This window comes from Dromaius novaehollandiae, chromosome 10 (assembly GCF_036370855.1).
Source record: "Dromaius novaehollandiae isolate bDroNov1 chromosome 10, bDroNov1.hap1, whole genome shotgun sequence".
In the NCBI taxonomy this organism is placed as follows: Eukaryota; Metazoa; Chordata; class Aves; order Casuariiformes; family Dromaiidae; genus Dromaius; species Dromaius novaehollandiae.
Window position 1 is genome coordinate 16,589,044 of NC_088107.1, and position 19,536 is coordinate 16,608,579.

Genomic DNA, 19,536 nt, shown 5'->3' on the forward strand with positions numbered 1-19,536 from the left:
AGACTTGGTCTGGAAAGTAATTATATAATTGGGACTGCTCCTAAAAAAAGAGAGCATACAGGCGTCTTTTGATGCTGATGAGTTTAATGATGAAATTGAGATTTCCAGACCTTGTGAGGAAAGGTGTTTTTTCTTGTATTTGATTCTTTTAATGATGTATTTAAATGATGAATTAGTTGCTTCTGAAACTGCTATTCATGTATTGGACAAAATCTGGCATTATTCTTTGTGTGCAGTTATGCTAACTCCACTGCAGTCTCTTCACCTCTGACTAGAAATTCAGATGTGTGCCTTGCCTATTATCTTTTAAAGAGTTTACAGCCCTTGTATAAATGAAGGCATAATAGTGTTTGGTACTCCTAAAACATGTAGGTAGGTAGACTTGACTTAGCTCATTCTGTGCATGAAATATCTTGAGTTCTGAAGTTCTTTAAAGTTAAGGAAATTTCATGCTGAATTCTGCTATAAGGAGTTTTGGTATGGACTTGCTAGGTGGTGCAGAGCTAATGTTGAAACTAGGCATTCTTGTAAAACTGTTTATTGCGCTTATCGTTTTTCAAGCGCTTACTAATTTAGTCATCTTGGTGCTTGAAGGGAGGTAATTCATTCAGAAAATGGAAACAGAGTGTTTGCTGAGTGAGAGACATTGCTCTTGGCTACGTGTGCTCTTGGGTGCTGTGCAAGGCTGCTCTCCTGTGTGGGCTTATTTTGTTCCCTTAGAGCTGACATTAGTGTATCACAGATGAGGCCTGCCACACAGGGAATTTCAACTCACATAAAAAGGTCTTCAAATATTGATAGCACAGATATGTATTAAATTTAAAGAAATCCAGGTTTTTTTCAATAATTATTAGAAATTTAGCTTAAGACCACTCTAGAGTTACTAGTATTATTGTTAGGACAAGTTTTTCCTTTAGAAGATTTTTGTGATGATGAGTGTAAAAATGACAAATGAATGCTTTTCTTAACTCGATTTTGTTTTTTCCAATAGGAAATGCAAGCCAAACTTGCAGCACAGAAGCTTGCAGAAAGATTGAATATAAAAATGATCAGGTTTGAACCAGAGGGAGAGGCCTCAATGCAATACAGAGAAGTGAGAGATGAAGATTATATTTCAGGAGAGGACTGAATTCAAGAAGGAATGCCTGAAGATAAGCCATGTAACTGATCTTTTATGCAGCACTTCTTAAAACCCCAAACCTGGATATTGAAAATTCTTAACCTAGTCAATTTTTTCTTAAAACTGTAACTTTACAGCTATGGGAAGGGTTCAGGATAAACCTTCTAAGAATATAAACTTTAATATTATTTGGAGTCTCTTTTCAGAGCACTTGGGGGCAGTTAACCCTTGTGAAAAGCCCAATAGTTAGTTTTCAGCTTTGACAAAGAGAGCTGCTTAGTACACTTTTGCAGCCTATGATGAATCATCTACAAGAGAAGGCTTCATTTGGGAAAACTGCACTTACGAAGGGCATCGACACACATGTCCGATAAAGTAAGCTAAGGTGCCTGTGAGCTGCTCCGTGGAAGCTTCACATATGAAAGCTCTTGTCTTGTATAAATATGAAGTACTACTTTTATTGAGGCATAATCTATTTAAGATTATCTTGCTTTTACCACGTGGGGAAAATGTTTGCATGGACAGCTATGATAAATACATGATAAGTTAGGCTGTTAAATGACCTTCTTACCACATGAGAGCTCGTTTCTGTGCCAACACCCTAAAATAACACTTTCTACCCTTGTGCTGTAAATAGGTAAGAATTTCACGTTATTTTGTAACTCAGATTCTATTTGGACTTTAAGGGACTCTGCTGTTTCATTCTTGGTGATTATTGCAAAATACATCAAGAGGTCAGATGAATCTGAAGACTTTAATATTTTTATTAAAGGCCTTCATGTTTTCCATATTTTTGTACACTGGTTTCAAACTTTGGAATACTATTTTTTCATAGTCTGATAATGTAAATTAATAGAGATCCATCCTGTGGTTTTCTTGGAGAAAATAAGACCTGTGAATTTTGCAGGTTTTGCTGTTCCTTGAGGATAAAATTCTTCCTAATAAAAACATTTTCTGCCTTGTATTACAAATTTTGAAAGGTGAGGAACACCACTTAAAAGTATTTCACAATGATATTCCACTGCTGACTAAGATTTGAATCAAGATTATATATTCCAACCCTATTATGAGTTTGTTTTAGTTTTAAAAAACAAGCCCCAGGGATTCCTTATATAGCCTGGCAAAACCTGATTTGTGAGAAGCTGCTGCAGCAGCTGTGCTGGGCAGCTGTGTGTGCAAGGCCCTCCCTGGATGAGCACGTCTTCCTGCAGGAATGGTGTCTCTGGAAACCAAGGGTGTTCCAGATGCGAGTCATTCAGAAAGCTGCACAATGTCATTTAGAAATGTGGGATGAGAGTCTTTCTGCTGTTTCTCAGGGGTATAAAGTATCTAATACCATCACCAGCACTTTGCTAGCAGACAGTTACTCTTTCCCAAATGCTCCATATACTCTCCCAGGCAGTCCCTGTGGTACAGTCCCTATCCTGGCAATGCAGTTTGGCCAGCAGAGCTGCTGCTAAGCTAATATGTGGCATTTTAGACTAGGCCATCTGTTACTCATGTGTGATGCCTCTCTACTGTACCCTTTCCTCTCGCTGGTTTCTTCTTCTCATTAACCATTGGCTTTTCATAAGCTGTCTGCTTTTCCCTTCTCCTCATAGGTTTCTTCTCCCCTCTTGCAAGAGCAGATCCATATTCTGCGTCCATACACCACCCATGCCTTATCTCATGTATTGCTCCCTGTGTCTGCACTTAACTTCTGCTACCTCTCACGCATCCTCCTTCCCTTGCTACCTCCTCTTGCTTTCTGCAACTCCAGCTGTGCACCTGGACACCTGTATTTCTTGGTCATTTGGATATCTTGCAGAGACGTGAATGCTTTCGTGGTTTTTCCTGCAGCTGCCCTCCTCCTGAGGCTTCCCTTTCTTGTTTCCTATGTTGGTTTGAGACGTGCTGGTGTTTAGTGCTTCCAGGCCTTATATCCTCCTCTTTCCCACTTTCTCCTGTTTTTTGTGTGTGTGTTCCTGCTCCATCCTCTCAGCTTCTCACCATCAGCTGTCTTTGCCAGTATTGATATTTGGCAGACCTTCAGTCATGCACATTCATCTGTCGGTGTCCATGTCGATGGCCTGTCTGATCCCTCAGTTGCATGTATTTCTCTCCTCGTCTCTTCCTTGCACGTGGCTCTGGTTCCACGGGCCGCCGGAGCACTCTTCTCTCCTGTGGGTGCAGTTCACCTCTCAGATCACCGCTGTCCACGCTACCACCCATCGGTCCAGCCGAGCCTTGTCGTCAGCCTTCCCGTTCTTTCAGCCTGCTGTGCTGATGAAGGACAGCAGGCCCGAGCAGTATATTGGCTTTCCCTTCGCTGATGCATGAAGCACAAGTTGCTGCCACTTCTAGGCCTATTTGCTTCTCTCCACCTTGTTAAGGTGGTCACCCTTGTGCCTGTACTGACTGTGCTGCTGGACCTTTGTTAAGTTAGTACACGTGGTTTTTCCATGCTGGCTCTTCTGTGCTTAAGGAATTTACGCAAAGATAGACAGTTAAAAATTAGTTTTCCAGATTACTGAAGGCTAGCTTGCCTTCTCATGCTAACTAAAATTACGTTCTTTTCCATGTGCTTTCCAGGCTTATTTTTGCTTTCTAAACTTCTTGAAGCAGAGGCAGTTTTCTTGATCCATGTTTCAGCAGCATTTAGCGTGTTTTTGGCAGTAACATTTGCCAAAGTGGATCCCCTGAAAGGGCAAACTTCCCCCTAAAAAATAACTCCACTTTAGTAACAGGTGAAGTGTGTTACGTACTTGTTAGGCCATTAGCAGCTGTTTAGCAAAGCGCTGTGGGAGCTCTTGTGGATGGGAGTGCTGTGTGAATGCCAAACCAAGTTTAAGGTGTAAGTTATAAGTTACTGTTTGAAGGAGGCTTTCTGGGAGGCTCCTTGGTCCCAGCTTTTGAGCATAGGTAAGTACATGTCCCTTTGAATTAAGATCTTGGCAGTGATAAGAAGGCAAAGAAACGGGTGTAAAGAGAGTCCCAAGATGAGGAGGATGTGCAATTCAAAGGTTTGAAATGGGTTAGAGAAAAAGAGGATGAATCCTGGAATGGTTTAGTCATTCTGAATTAAGTTGCTGATCAGGTATGGTATTGCTGTTATGTATTTCACAGTTCTGCAGTTCCGGAACATTTCAAAACATACCTTGAGAATTGGGGAGCTTGCTCTGTTTCATTGGAGTGGACTATTAACCCAGTAGAAAATAAAGAATTTAAAATGTGTTTCTGAAGTAATTCCTTGTGTGAATGATGTTTTGTTTTGATCATGTAAAATTTGAAGTCAAATTTTGTGGAAAATCAGAACCTTTTATTTCAGTGCTCAGCAAGGAAAACACTGGAATCGGAGTTAGGAAACAATTGCTATATAGGAAAGGAAGACTTGTGGGAATGTAAATAGATGAGAGAATCTGTAAGATCCGGAGCTGGGCAGGCACGCAGGTGTGAAAGATAGCACGGAGACATCTTAAATGGCATGCCACGTGTGTGAGAGCTATAGCATGTGAGGCAGGTATCTATGAGTGGCAGCAGCTGTAGTCTCTTGATTTTTGCCTAGTCTGAAGCACGGTAGCAGTGCCTGATCCCCAGATTGCACAGAGGCGAAACACCTTTTGGCTCTTGCTGCGTTTCTGTCTGCAGCGGTGACCTGTAACTAGTGGAAAAAATGTGCATCTGGTTTGCCAGCTTCAGTGATACATGATCTGAAGGAATCAGCAACCTGAAAGATATGTTAAATTTCTGGGAAAAAACATTTGAAAGAAGGAAAACCTAAATGCTGCTGTACTTGATTATTTTCTCAGAATAGAAGAGTGACTGAAGGACAGGAAAGATGCAGAAGTGTCCCCTGTTTTTCTGGAATTAGGTGTAACTGACAGATCAGTAGTTCTGTGTTGTTAGTTTTAAGTCTGATGGTTTGTGAACTGCCTCCGAGGGCCGTGCAATCAAAACCAGCAGTGTCAGCAAGCTGCAGGCTCCTGCGTGGCGGATATGGGGCCTGCAAATTGAGAGGCTTTAAGCAGCATGGCTCTATGCTGTGCAATTTGTGAACCTGCCACAGGGCTGCTCCCTCAGGAGTCGGTTAAAGGCACTACAGGTGAGTGACTGAACTTGCGTGGAAAGCCGTGAAAAAAGCTGGGTTTACTCCGTGGACAGCCCGTGGGCAGTAATGGGGTTGCTGCGTGGGACTCGCAGACGGTTTTCATGTCGCAGAAGCACCGCAAGCCGGCAGCCTTCCGCAGGCCTGGGGAGGAGGTAAGACCTGACTAGCCTGAGCTGTAGGTATAGGTCTAGCTGCTCAATTTCTGCACCTCCACTGCAGTGAAAATTCTCTGGATCCAGGAGGCTGGTTGTCATCTCAGTTGTGTTGCTCTGCTGGTTCTTGCCAGTGGAAGTGATCTTGGTGGAATCCTGTTCAGAATGTTTTTGGCCCAGTGTGAGCTGCACCTAGCTCAGGATCTGCCTCGAGCAAGGTAGCGCCTGTAAGGAGAGCCCTTCCTTGGGCCGGGGGAAGTGCAGTGAATTCTTGGCCTTTCGTGTCAAATAAATGGCATTAAAGGGACTGGGAATGGGAGTCCTGCATTGGAAGATGCTATGCCTTACCCTGGGAACTCTGCTGTGATAGAAGGTGGCCTTTCTGAGCTTTTCCAGCCTTCTTTCTTTCTCTGAGCAGTATAGGAAGGAACTATAATTTCCCCAAAAAGTCTTGTAAGGACAAAGGTTTGGGGAAGTGGGACTTGCACAGCGTGGTCTTGTTCCAGGGAGGTGGGAACTGAGCTGTGCTTTTTTTGGAGTTTGTGGTTCACATTTTCTTGCAAGGCCGCTGCTGTTAGGGTGGTATGTGTGGGGATTACTACTGAGATTTCCTGGCTTCCTGATGTTTGGGTTTGGGCTGTGAACTCCCACGATCTGGGAGGGAAAGGGAAGTAGAAAAGCTAGCTTGTTTGAAATCAACATTTATTTTGCTGTGGTAATTTTTTTCAGTAGGCTAGTGATTGTGTTTTCTTCTCACACTTCTGCTGTGCTGTGAACTGGAATACTGGTTCTGTGTTTTGTTTAAGCTCCATGTGCAAGTGAATACGAGTTGTGAACCAGTCACTGAATGAGGAGATGACACAAACAAGCACAGTGAAATGTGTATGGGAGGCAAATTTATTTTGAACTTACCAGAATCATTGAAATAAGTATTTCATTTTTTGGTCATTCAAATATGAGCAAGTATGTCCTCTGGCATAAAGTATAAGAGAGACTTCTTACAGGGGAAATTCATACGAATTTGTACCACATGACGCCCTCAGTGCTTTCCTTTCAGATTTGATACTGGGCACCATAATTGCATCGTGTGCGGATTGACACATCTCCACTGATCTCATGAGGGAGATCAGTGGGGTCATGATACTTAATGAACATGTTCATATTTCATCCTCCTATCCACACAGCTGGTATTGACATAGTTGCTTATTAGATCAAGGCAATGGTGTAGTGTGGCAAGTAGCTGCAGCCCAAGGTTTGGCTGAATCTCTAAAGCTGAGCACGTGGTAGGAGATATTCTTTGTAAACTTCTGCTGAATAGAAATTTTAGTTGCAAAACTTCTGCCCATACTTTTCTTCTGTTCTCTTTTTTGAAAAATGCATTCTCAGTTGTTACTGGATGCTAGTAACATATATGTTTAATTTACTCAAAGACCAGTCAGACAGTGGTGGGATTACCCCAGCTCTGGTTATCATAGATGGGCACAGGAGATCACATGCTCTGAATTGGAGCTATTGTCTACACTGCCGTGTTTGCTGTCACAGGGAATGCAAGTTTTGAATGCCGTCTGTACTGCAATGGTTTGTCTGTGACAAAACTTGCCATTCTGCAAGAAGCTGTGGGATATTTCACTGGGCACACGGAAGCGCAACTGAAGCTGGAGGTGCCATGACACCATTTGTAGAAGACCTCGGTAAGGGAGAACGACTTCCAAGAAGGCTGAATGCTCTGCTGTCAGGGCAATATCTGGTAGCTGGATACATCTTTCCCAAACTGGCAGTGAGAGGTGAGAAGTAAATTACATAATTGATGAGATTTAGATTTCCAAGTCGTTTAGAGCATTAGCCATTCAAGTCCCCGGGTGTCTTAACTCTTAATGATTGATTGGAACTAAAATGAGTAACGTTGCTCATCAAGAGAGGAATCTGGTGTATTTGGGTACTAATACGAAAACATGAAGTGTTATCAGGACCATTTTCCTCAACCATCTTATATCCATACTTCCATTTGTAGTGAATTGACATTGATTTTTTGCTGTTGTCTTGCAAATCTTTAAAAATACCTCTTCCAGAATTTGCATATAAACCAAATGAACCAGCTAATTTTGGGCAAGAGGTATATATAAATGAGCTGCGTTAGCCAATTATTTGCATTTGGATATAGTAAAGTTTTTGCAGACTGTGTGAGAAGCTCGTTCTGTTTAAGTCACTGTTATGAGTGTCCTGTGTTGTCTCCTGGCTACTATAAAAGTCTCAGTGTAATTGTGGTTTCCAGAGTTGCAGATCCCTCAATTCCATTTGTAATTACGTGTGAAATTACTTTGTTGTTGGCTTCCCCCCTGCTTTCTCTTGGAGAAAAAACAACATACAGATTCACGAAATCTTCACTAAATGTAGTAATATTTTCTTCACTGACCCAAGTTATTTCATATCTGTTAGAAGTTCTCATTCCTTGGTTTCACATGTATTTCTCTGAGCTGCTTTAAATTGGCATTGTACTCATTATAGTACTGCTTAAATGATAGCTGATGATAAATATTATCCTTGCACAGACATAAGGCATCATCATATGTCATGTCTGCAGACCAGTTTTTTGCCTGCACAGCAGATTTTTGTGGCTGTGAGCCAGGAATTTTAATGAAAGAAAACATCAAAGATGCAGAAGAAATGAGAATATTAGTCAAGGAAGATACACAGTGATGCTCTCTGATAACCTCTGGTAATTGACATTAGAACTATGTGGGAGCAACTTAAATAAACATCTGGACACTGAGTTTAGACATTTCCAGTGACAAAATCCAGACAGATCTTCTGGACTTGCAATAATAAATATTTCAGCGCAGTCTACATGAATCAGCTTAGAATCCTGTTTTCAATTATTCTAGTTTTATAAATATATCATAGTTAATTATTCAGGGATAGAATTTCTTTTGAAGATTAAGGAATTTGATGTTTGCTTCATTCACATAAAGTTCCATTTTTTATTTATATCAAACTTACTTCTGTTTGTACAAAAACAATAGTGCAAGCTTGCCAAGAGCCATTAAAGCAGAATGCAACTGAACTTCTCCTGGGGTTGAAGGGCCTTTGCTGGAAATCCTGGCAGTGCGCTGTAATTCATTCCAGCTATGGAAACTGCTTAAACTGTGCTGAAAAGAAGATTACAAATAATAGTTTTTAAAAGTTATTCTCAAAAGTTCTAAAGATTTTCTTCCTTATCTTTTTTTATGTTGGAGCATGTGATACTGCTAAGAACATGGTATCCTTTACAGACAGTTAAGAGATGTTTAGAGGTACTGAAGTATTTAAAGGAGATAACAATAAGGCTAAAAGACTGAAACACTAGTTGCAATCCAGATGTGGTCCTGATAACACAGCTGTGACGAGGGAATGGCTAGTAAATGCACTCTGTGTTTCTGTGCAACTTTATATGCCTTAGCAAAGCCTCTAGTGTGGAATATAACTGCAACATGACTTTTTTCAGGAGTAATGAATCTGAGGTTACAGAGCTATTACACATTAAGATGACTATTTTCATGAGTGTTCTTTTCTTATTTTGACACAATCTGTATCTTTGTTGCCGGGGAACCTGGACAAGCTGAGGGATTCTTGCAAGGACGATTTAGGAGTAATCTTCAGTGCCACTTTCAGCTTAATTTATGCTTCCCCGCAGCTGAGGCTGGCAGCATCGGCACAGTCCCTACAGCTTCCTGCCTGGGCTGTCGCTAGTAGAAGCACTAGTGTAGACTGGCTGCCAGCATTGTTAAACCAATGGTTGAGTTATGCTACACAACAGGTTAAGAAAGTTTTAGGGAACAACTGGTTTAGCCTGACCTCTGTGTCATCATCCCTTTACAAGCTAGAAGAGGCAGAGTGGTGTTTGCATGCAATTTGGAAAGTCCCTCCTGTACTAACTGTTGAGGTTAGTGAGTCTGAGTCTGGTTTAGGCTCATAGGTGAATTTGGGGTGGAAGGAAGCTGAGGAGGGCTCTAGTCTAATCCCTGCTCAGAGCAGGGTTAGCTGTGAGGCCAGAGAAGGTTGCTGAGGGTTTTATCCAGCCCAGTCTTGAAAACCTCCAAGAGTGGAGACAGCACAACCTCTCTGGGTGTCCGTTCCCATGCTTGACTGGCCTCTGGGGGAGAAAGCTTTTTCTTCTACCCAGTCTGAACCTCTGTTGTTTCAAGTTATGCCTGGCTCTGTCTTCTCGATGAGCTCTTCGTAGGCGCTGGGGTTCTGCTGCTGGGTCCCCTTCTCCAGGCTGAGCAAGCCGTGTGCCCTCAGCCTCTCCTCACCAGGCCTGTGCTCCAGGCCCAGTCCAGTGGCTTGGTGGCCCTGCACTGAACTCGGTACAGTTTAGCAAATTCCCTCTTGCTTTGAGGGCCCAAAGCTGGATGCAGTATTCTAGACAAAGTCAAAGAAGTGCTGAGCAAAGAGGAGTAATGACTCCCCTTGATGGCCTGGCCCTGCCCCTGCGTGCACAGCACCGATGCTGTTGGCCCCATTGCTGCCAGGGCACATGGTCGGCTCACGGCAGAGCTACTCCCCGACATGTTGTCGTTTCTGGGTAAATCCTAGGCAGTCAGATTAGGCAGCTGCATTTAGACAAGAGTATTGTATAGACTCTGGGAATTTGTTCAGTACTATTACAGTTCTCTCAGATCGATAAAATATGTTTTCTGCTTTCATGTTTGGAAAAAAATACCATCTATCCTGGTTACCCCGATCTGAGCCTGTCTAAAACTTCCATGTTAATTAAAAAAAAGGGCAATCTGTGCTTTGTAACTGTTTCTTCATACAATAAAAATGATGGATAAGGAAGCACAGTGAAAGCTATATATTAGCCTTGAGTCTGATAATCTAATAAGAGCATCTCTTTGGCAGTTTCACCTCTTGCTCATTGATCTTTAGCTTGGTAATTCATTTCTCCTACTTATAACCTTGTATTTATTAGAATACCTGATTCCTTATTGCTAGAACTATGCACCAGAAACTTGTAGTGTTACAGTTCAGACAATCTAATCTATTCATTATTGTAGGAGCGCAGAGGAGGAAGACAAATTATTTAGAGGATTATTACTCATTTAGTAATGTGTCTGAGGAAAGACAAGGAATAAAGTTGAATGGATGAAACTAAGAGGCAGATGTAAATTGTGACTATTAAGCAAAAATTCTTGTAACAGAGGAGTTACCTGTTGACTGATCTCCTATGGGAAGGTGGTGAGATCTCATCTGGGGGTGCTTAAAACTCCATTGGACAAAATACTGATTGCAGAAAACAGCTCTGTAGTGACAAAGCAAATGAATTGTCGGGTCTGTGCTATTGTTGTTTCATGTGCTGCCCCGTGCCGTAATTGCAGCATGCTCCTATCTTTCGAGGCAGCCACTGTTTTCAGTTCTATCTGTGATTAAAACCTGAGGGTCTGGTTTGGCTGCCTTAACTCCCATGGAATTTAATGGAAATTGCTCATCGGATCTTGGATCTGGAACACATTGGCAGTTCGGGTTACCTCCTCCAGTTTTGCTTTTTGATCTTGCTGAAGGGATGGGGCAGTCTGGGTAATTTCCTCACCTATCAGCTGTGCCCTGTTCCAACATTAATTACTTCTTCCCAAGAAGAACGAAAATTGCAGATAGAAAAGAGTAATAAAATTCACTTCAAATTATTTTTAGTCAGATAGAAATTCTACTGAGGCATTCTTTTTGTAGTTTATTTGTGTATAGGCAAAAACACTCAAAACAGTGTGCCTTGACCCTTCTTTTGACTCAAACCATCATGGGATAGAGAGGAAGTGAGCAGTTTATGGGTTTGTACTTAGAGACTATTGAGATGCTTGACATATACACATTTTCAATGTTATGTCTTTCCTGTATTTGGGTATTTTTACTTCCAAAGTGATATGTAAGGTTTTGTAGAGATCCAAAGATAACAAACATTTAAATACATATATTAGAAGCTGACTTTTGTACTGTTGTACTTTATCTGCAGTGAAAGTTTTAAAAAAGCAAGATGAAGAAAAGATATTTGATAGTAAATATTTAAGTTTTAATATTTAAAAAGTAAATATTTTATGACAAGGTAAAACTACAATTTGCCCCTTTGTAAATACTACCTTGTTTTTTTTTTTTTTTTTTCTTTACAATCACAGAAAGCAGCATATATTATTATTAGGATATCACAGTCCTCCCACAAAACAGAGAAAACAGAGGAGATGTATTAGCTGTATGGTCAGAGGAGCTCTGTTCTCTATCTCACTAGTAGCTGCTCAGAGTTATGAATTGTGTTTGGCTTTTGGCATAAAGGGAACCTACAAAGCAGCATTTCAGATTTTACCCATTAGGATCCTCTGATGAGGCAGCATACTCCCCTTCCACAGAAATGGAGCTCTGCCTCTTGGTTTGTGCTGGAGAGAGATCCGACTCTGCTTTGGCCAGTGGATTTGGCATCAGCGAAGGATCTGTGAGAGACTGTCACCCGAACTGCATGTTTCCTACCCTTTGAAAACAGGGAGATGAGATGCGGTTTCATAGGTCTGGAGGGAGCAGCAATTTGCGTTTCGGCCTGCGTCACGTCTATCGGATCTGTGCGCGTGTGATCCCTAGGTCTCTGTCACGGTTTAGGAGGCAGCCGCTCCAGGGAAGGTCCGCTGCTCGCCCTGCCGGGTGAGGCTCCATGCTCCAGGTGTGCACAGGCCGGGCTCATGGCTCAGACACCTTTTCCAGCTGTGTATCAGGAAGGGGGAGTGTGACACATCCTTAAAACTAGGTCACACTTCAACTTATGTTCCCTGCTAAATTGATGTCCAACTAAATAGCTTCACCGCTGGGACTGCAGGAGACGTGAGAGTCGGGTTACACTTTATCATGCAACTTGATATGAAGTCCGTACTGCGCTGCCTGGCCGCTGCAGCGAGTTGGATGTTCGCGGTAGTAATATAAGATGATGTTTGTAGGAGTGGTGTATGTCACGGAGCTGCCCTGGATCAGATGGCATTTAAATACATTGCACATGGGCTTTGATCGGGGACCACGTGGCCGTGTCTAGCGGTGGAGAACCAGGCCACTGCTGAGGGGTGAACTCCCCGCTTCGCAGCCCGCCACCGCACCGGGGCGGTTTTGCCCCGGTTGTGGCTCCGCTGCTCGTCGCACTGGTCCTGTGTAGTATTGCATCGCCCAGCGGTGCTAATTCAGTCGGGATATTACGCCTGTGCCAGGTGCGGAAGGGCAGGCGATACCCAATCTGGCATGGAGAAAGCTGTCTTTCCAAACAGCTGGAGTGAATATGAACGGCTGGGGTCAGTTTGTGCCAGCGTAGCCGCTCGTTTCGTGTGCTGGTGGGGTTTGGCTGGGGCCGGGGCTGGGTGCTGAGCAGCACCCCGGAAAGCTGGGTGACCCCCGGGGGCTGGGGGCAAGGCGACCTCGTTAGCGCCGCATGCCGCCTGCGTTAACGAAACCCTGCTCGTGACCTACCTCATGCTATGGAGCCATACCCTCGCGTCACTAAACAACAAAGATATGTTTTGAATATTGCTTCAAAGGGCTTTTTAATGTCTCTTGATATTTTTACTGGAAAAATACAGGTGTACGTGACGCTGCCCGACGCTACTTCTGTTCCCTGGGTAGAAGACCACGACCAGCTTGTTTGCGATTTCTGGGTAACAGCTTAAAACCAATGTGAAAACCTTTTCTGCGAGATTACGATGCTCTGCTAAGCTAGAATATCAAATGTAATCATGTAGTTAAATATCTAGTTTTTTCATGATTCTTTAATTAAATATCAGACCTCCTCAGACAGCTTAAAAGCAAGGGAAAGGGAGAAAGGGGGAGTCGCCCCCGTCACGTCCCAGAGGCCAGGGCTCCAGTAGCCGTGCGGTGCCCTGGATCCCAGCCCGGGGCTTTCCCCCCGGGTTTTTGAGGGCCCAGAAAGCCTGGCGCGACAGAGATCGTGCCGGGGGCCGGGGCTGGTGGGGGGCCTGTCCCTGTGAGGGGGCCGTGGCCGTTGCCCGGTGGGGATGGGGCGGCCGGGCCTCCCCTGCGCCGGGGCAGCCGCTCAGCGACAGCTGAGGAGAAACTTTACACGGGCCGTGGCCTGCAGATATCGTCCTCTGCCCAGCCGGCAGCATTGGTCTGGAGATCGGCCAGGGAGGACGGGGCCGGGGCCCCCGGGGTCCGAAGACATTCACCACATGGGCGACGGAGGCCGCAGCGCGCCCGGCCCGCCTGGCAGCACCTCGCGCCGGGGTAACGGCAGCACCCGCCGCCCTGAGGTGAGTCCCGCGCCGCGGGTCCGCGTCCCCTCGCTGCGCGCGGGAAGCGAGCAGAAGGCGCCGTGGGCGCTGGTACCCTTCCTGGGGAAACCGGCGCAGCCGGGGAAGCGACGCGCGTTCCCCGGGGGTGGGGGGCGGCTGCTGGGTCGCGACGGCCGATGGCGGCCGTGTCCGCGACGCACCGGCCTGCGGCCGCCCCCGCTTAGCGGGGCACAGGCATTGGTACTGCCCTGCTTCACCCCGTCGGCGTTACCTGGTAAGAAGAAATAAGCAGTGTTTTTAAAACTTCCAAGAGCAGAAAATATCACTGTTGTTGCTACTATTATTACTACGTTACCGTGTTTTAGTATTGCGTTACTAGGTTGCTGTGGTATCATCCACAACAGCAGGTACCTGAGTCCGGCCCAGCCGCTTGGATGTCGGACAGCTGGGCTTCTGCCTCTGGAACATGGGCTCCAGGTTAACGCGCACCCGCGTTCAAGCTGGAAAGGGGTTTTTTCCATACCTGAATTCTGGAAATGTCAGCTCTAGAGGTGGAAAAAACCCCTTTATCAATTAAAAAGAATCCAGTGCTTGCTACTTCAAAAAACAAAGAAACAAAAGCTAATCCTCATGATTTTCTATTTGGAAGCTGGTTTAATTTTTACTGTTCAGAATTGTCAATACTGAGGATAACGCGAGCAGAGGATGAAGGCACCTTCGGTACCTGCTCAAATGAGCTCTCAAGATCTTTAGGTCTTCTAAGTGATCTTTTAGTTTTTGGTAACAAAATCTTTTAGTTTTAGATAATAAGCTGTTTTTACTCAATGATTGCTCTCAGTAAATTGTGTAGATACTCTTTTAATAGGAAGATTTTTATAAAATTCCTTTGCCAGTAGAATAATAATCAAAATGTAAAGAAATGAATACTCACTACCTGGAAAATCTTGCACGCTTTGTCTGAAACAGGGCATAGTGGTTTAAATAAGAGATTATAAAAAGTAATTTTTAATATATTACTGAATTGTTAGAGCTCTGAATTTTAATATATAAGGCCATTGTCAGATTATGACACCATCCTCCTTTTTCAAATCTTTAAACATACATATTTTATAAGTAAGTTTACATACATACAAAGCATTTGGAAGTGTTTGGACTAAATATATTAATTTGGTCTTTCATGAGCTTTTGTACATGTTGCCTTGCAGAGTACCTAGGGAGCATGAGTTTTTTCGAAGCTATCTGTGACATCTGTTCTTAATATTCTAACATCTTTCTTCCATGTACATTTGATAGACAACATACTTTTGGCAGTCTTTGTTATTAGAATTGCCAAAATGTAGATATTAATCTGAGTGCCTTGGTTTTCAATGAGTGCAAGCTAGAAGGAGCCTTTTCAGAGACTCATCTCTGGAACCAAGTTGTTTCTAGAAAGCCAAATGTTTCAACAGTCTTTTTAGGTAATCAGAAATAGGCTTAGAGTAGAATAAGGAAATGATTTCTGTTTGGGAACAGTTGTTCAGATTTATTTGCTCCTTCCCCTTGATTTCTGACCTGTGCGTTTTTAAATACAGCGCTCGGATGGAAGTCTGTCCACATGCCAGGCTGTGGGATTTTGCTTCACTAGGTACTTAAGCCCTCCTAAATGCCCATTTAAAGGGGATTGATATGACCACATAAATGGCATTTCACCAGGAGATTTTCAGAGCCTTGGATGTTGCAGCGCTGAGCTCTGTGCTTTGCCGTTTGTGGAGGTCTGACCACAGAGCAGAAGGCACATGTCATGCGGTGTGCGAGAAGTCCCCTCTGGAAGAGCCATGCAAGGTCCAGGTCACACAAGATGGGAAGCAGAAGAGGAAGCCCGTCGGGAAGTAGCTCCATGTACACTGGATGTGCAGGGTGGTTCCTGACAGGAGACAAGCTTCCTGGGTTACCTTTTCAGAGGTTAGGTGACTGTCATTTCTCTGAAATCTTGTGGGCCAATAGATAGGTGATGGTAGAATTCAGCTGGAATTAAACCCCTTCATTGCAGAGAGTCAAGCCTGTTTCTTGTACATGCCTGAAGAGTTCATCAGCCCCAGGGCTCCCTGCTTGTCCTCTCCTGCAGAAACTGTTCTCAAGATATGCAAGCCTGAGAGAGAGGGCGAACGTGGGCCTGGGTGTCTGGGCTAGATACAGATGGATGGGAAAGGTGAGGTGCCAGTCCCAGTTTGAAGGGTGGTTGTGGTGGACGAGCTGTATAATCCACCTTTTCCTACTCCGGAAAGAAAGACGGGGCTGCCACTGCTTCTGGGCTCTGCTGTGTGGAGCCTCCCGTGGGCAATGAGAGCACGTGCTGGATCAGGCACAAGCGATGACTGCACAAATCCCGGTGGGCCCCCGTGTCAGGAGTAAATGCTGAGCTGCAGAGCCCTCACAAAACTGTGGCATGTCAGGGTATGTTCAGAAGCCAAGCTTTATGTACCAAAAAAACTTCCAGGTAATACCTGGAACATAGGCTGAAATGAGGTACCTTCAACTAGAGAGCAACTGGGAGATGGTTTTCAACACTGCGCTGCAGTGTTCCCACTAGGCCTACACACATAAAAAGGCTGGGGTTTAGCCCTGTGTGGCCAAGAATGACTATAGAGGATATTTTATTCATCAGATATATGAGCCAAAGATCCTATTTTATGTTTATATCCATTTCAGAATCTGAAGGAACAACTGTGAAAAGCCTGTGCAGACACTGTCTGAAGTCCTGACCCTGCCAAGGTAAAAGGGGCATTTCATACTAACTTCAGTACAGACCAGACCAAGTCTTATAATGTAATAATACAATTTTGACTGTGGATATTTATATATTACAAAAAGCAAATTAAGTTGCTTTATTGATAGTGTTGCTCTATTCTACAAATATTTATTGGTCAAATTCATTTTTACTTATAAACCTGTAAATTCAGAGCAAGTTAGGTGGTGAGAAATTTGCCCGGAAGTGGAGAAACAATAAATCCACTCACAATCATTATCGCCCTGGATTCATTCCAACTCTATTAGAATTTTATATGATGTTGCTTTTTGTTTTTCATAATTGAGTTTTGCTATTACTCAAATTGAGATGCACAGCCTTTTGCTGTTATCTTTGCAGAATGAAATCCGTAGGCATGAGCTCTGTAGTAGTGATTATTGTTTTCTAGCTATAAGGATGGCTATGGATTCTTCTTTGTTCAGCCCAGATAAAGAATATGCTATGTAATACACAAGATCCCAGCAATTTTTTTTCTTGAACAGCCTGAAGGGTATGACTGCCATGTGTCATCATGAGCAAACAGATATGCATCAGAATGTGTCTTTCTGAATTGTTGTTTTGATTACCATTCTCTTCATGGTGATATTTTTATTCCTTCCATATCTTAGCCAAATTACCCATTTCCTTAAGAAACAAATGTTATCTAAAATTTCAATGAGTTGTGCAGCAGTTTCCTAAATTCAATATTTTGTAGTATATGGGCTTTTGTCTTCAGCTGCCACAGTTCGAGGGCTTTATGTGCAGTGAGTACAAACTAGATGTGTGTCCTGATATTCCTGATGCTGCATGTCAGTCCAGGCATTCAGACTCTTGGAAGTATAGGGACGAATCTGCAGGATTTATAGAAGGAATACATCTGTCTCTTGTCTGTCCCTTATATACCCTGTTAAGTCTTCACAATAACATCTCTCTTGACCCACTGACCTTAGATGAGTCAACTGAGTATTGATTCAGGAAAAGTAATAAATGAATATATAGGCAAATGTGAATATTGTGAATATAAACCAAAATGAGAAAACAACAAATAAGGGCCAACTCTCCCCTCTTTGCTAAAACCTTCCTTTGCTAAGATGTGCAATTTTGCTTTCCCTCAGTAGATGTCAGCAACGCTACAAACATGCCCAGGTTATGGCTTTGAAGGAGTACTTCTGTTTACAATTTTAATTAATTTTCCTATTTCAGTTTTGTAAAGGAATAGCAGATCTAAACCAGTGGAATCTGTTGGCCTCTGAGACAGGATTACAGACTGCTACTCAGCATTTTAGAAAAATATTATATTCTCAGTAATGCAGAAATCATACAGAACTTAGTGGAAAGGGCTTATTGCTGCATTTTTAGAATATTCTGAACATTTACCTCACATTTGCCCTCCAGGCAAATGTGAAGTAATATAAGATGTCTAATATTTTGCTTCTTTCTGTGAAGTAAATCAAAACTGTGGGAATGTTTTCATATAATTTGATTTACTCCTGTCTCCTACAATACATCTTCAACTCTGTTCGATTAACTCTCTGCCTGCTATAAGAAAGGGGCACAGTCATATTCTCACCGAAGGCAATGGTAAGTGTTCTGTTGACTCTCCTGGGAGTTGTGTTTGCCCCAGAGGAGTTCACAACCACAAAGGAAGGATGTGGAAGGAAGTTTTTTAATAGAATTGTGTGTGTGTATGGCAGGGAAAAAGGGGGGTGGTTATTTCTGGGTGTACAAGTAGCATTTCATTTTGCTTCACATTTATAAAATGAGCAGAAATATTTCAAAATTGTCTTGTATATGAAATGGGGACCAGAGAATAAATATTCCAGTTTTTATTTCATTAGAGAAGGAGAAATTTCATTTTCTTCTGATTCTCATAGGAAGGTCTCTTCCCTCATCTGATCTCCAGCAGGAATCTTTAACTTCTTGTAATATATTGGGTACTCATGAACTACACAGTATATCATGACAGATTTGCACTTTTGGAGGTTGAGACTGTGCCCTCAGAAACAGGATCAGCCCAAGAAGCAGCAGTGAACGTCTCTCCATGTGCCTGCCACCATCTCATTGGCGAGAGAACCAGAACGAGCAGCACTAAAGGCTGGAGGCCCGTTCAGGGCGGGCTGCGCTGGGGACGTTTTGTGTGGTGTTCCCTTGTCTGCAGGGAAATGGGCTGTGTCCGTTTCGGCTTCACTGGCCACACAGTGTGCCCGCATGCTGTAGCTAGCTAGAGTTGGTCAGCTTCAATGGCAAACTCCACTAACCAGAGATGCAGCCTCAGACGATTTTTTGGGGTGGAATCGGAGTAATTTTAACCTCTAGCTAAGGGAGACAAAGAGCTGCCCTATGCTGAGCTCAGTTCTTTTCAGCTGCCAAGGCTACCATGTACTCCATCTACGCAAGTGCCTGTGGTTAGCTGTCCATGTCCACTTAGAGCACTTTCATTTCCTGTGTCACAAGCAACACCGCAGTGCTTTGCCTTCAAGTCGCAGCTTGGGAACCACCATGCCATAGCGTTCTCTTTACATTCTTGTCCCCCAAATTCTGTCTTTTCTCATGTTCTGTTCCTTCTGGTGTCCTGTCCTTAATAGTGACCTCTCCTGTCTCTCTATCCTCTGTTCCTGTACTTCTCAAATGGTCTTCGATCCTCTGCTGCGTGTTGACTGACACATTTGATATCAATCCTTTTCTCAGCTGCACTTTTCTCATACCCCCACAGACATGGGCTGGGAGATGCTCTCTGGCAAGCGTGTGCTGCCAAAGGCATAATTACCAGTTCTAGGCATGAGCCTAAAACCGGGGGGAGCCAATGGGGTTTGGGTCCCCCACATGGGCCCATCAGTGTCTCTATCTCAGCCTGGGTGGATGAGGCAGACGAGAGCAGCAGTCTGCCAAGCTGACCACTGGGGACATGGCCCCGTGGTGATGAGGCAGCAGCAATGAGGAGCAAAGTTTGCTAGAGGCAACTTTTAACAGCCATTTGGGAATGAAACCAAATGACAGGAGTATAATCCTCCTCTTCTGCCCCCATTGGTAGAAGCTCCTTTCTTCCTTGCGTAGCCAGCAGGAGGAAGCTGGTGGATTTGGCTCTCTCTGGCTCCCTCTTTGGCTCTCCTTGCTGAATGAGTCTGTTTATGCCTCTGTCATTCAGCTGTTGAGCAAGTTTCTGTTTATTA

At 43.6% G+C, this 19,536-nt stretch overlaps 1 protein-coding gene across 1 annotated transcript in view; it reads left to right on the top strand.

The window, feature by feature from the left end:
* Nucleotides 1–4,345, top strand: part of MYZAP (myocardial zonula adherens protein) — a 59,122-nt gene extending 54,777 nt beyond the window's left edge. Inside the window, exon 15 of the mRNA XM_064517428.1 lies at nt 992–4,345. Coding sequence (XP_064373498.1) covers nt 992–1,129 — 138 coding nt within the window. The 3' untranslated portion in view covers nt 1,130–4,345. The remainder of the gene's footprint in view (nt 1–991) is intronic.
* The last annotated feature ends 15,191 nt before the right edge of the window (nt 4,346–19,536 follow it).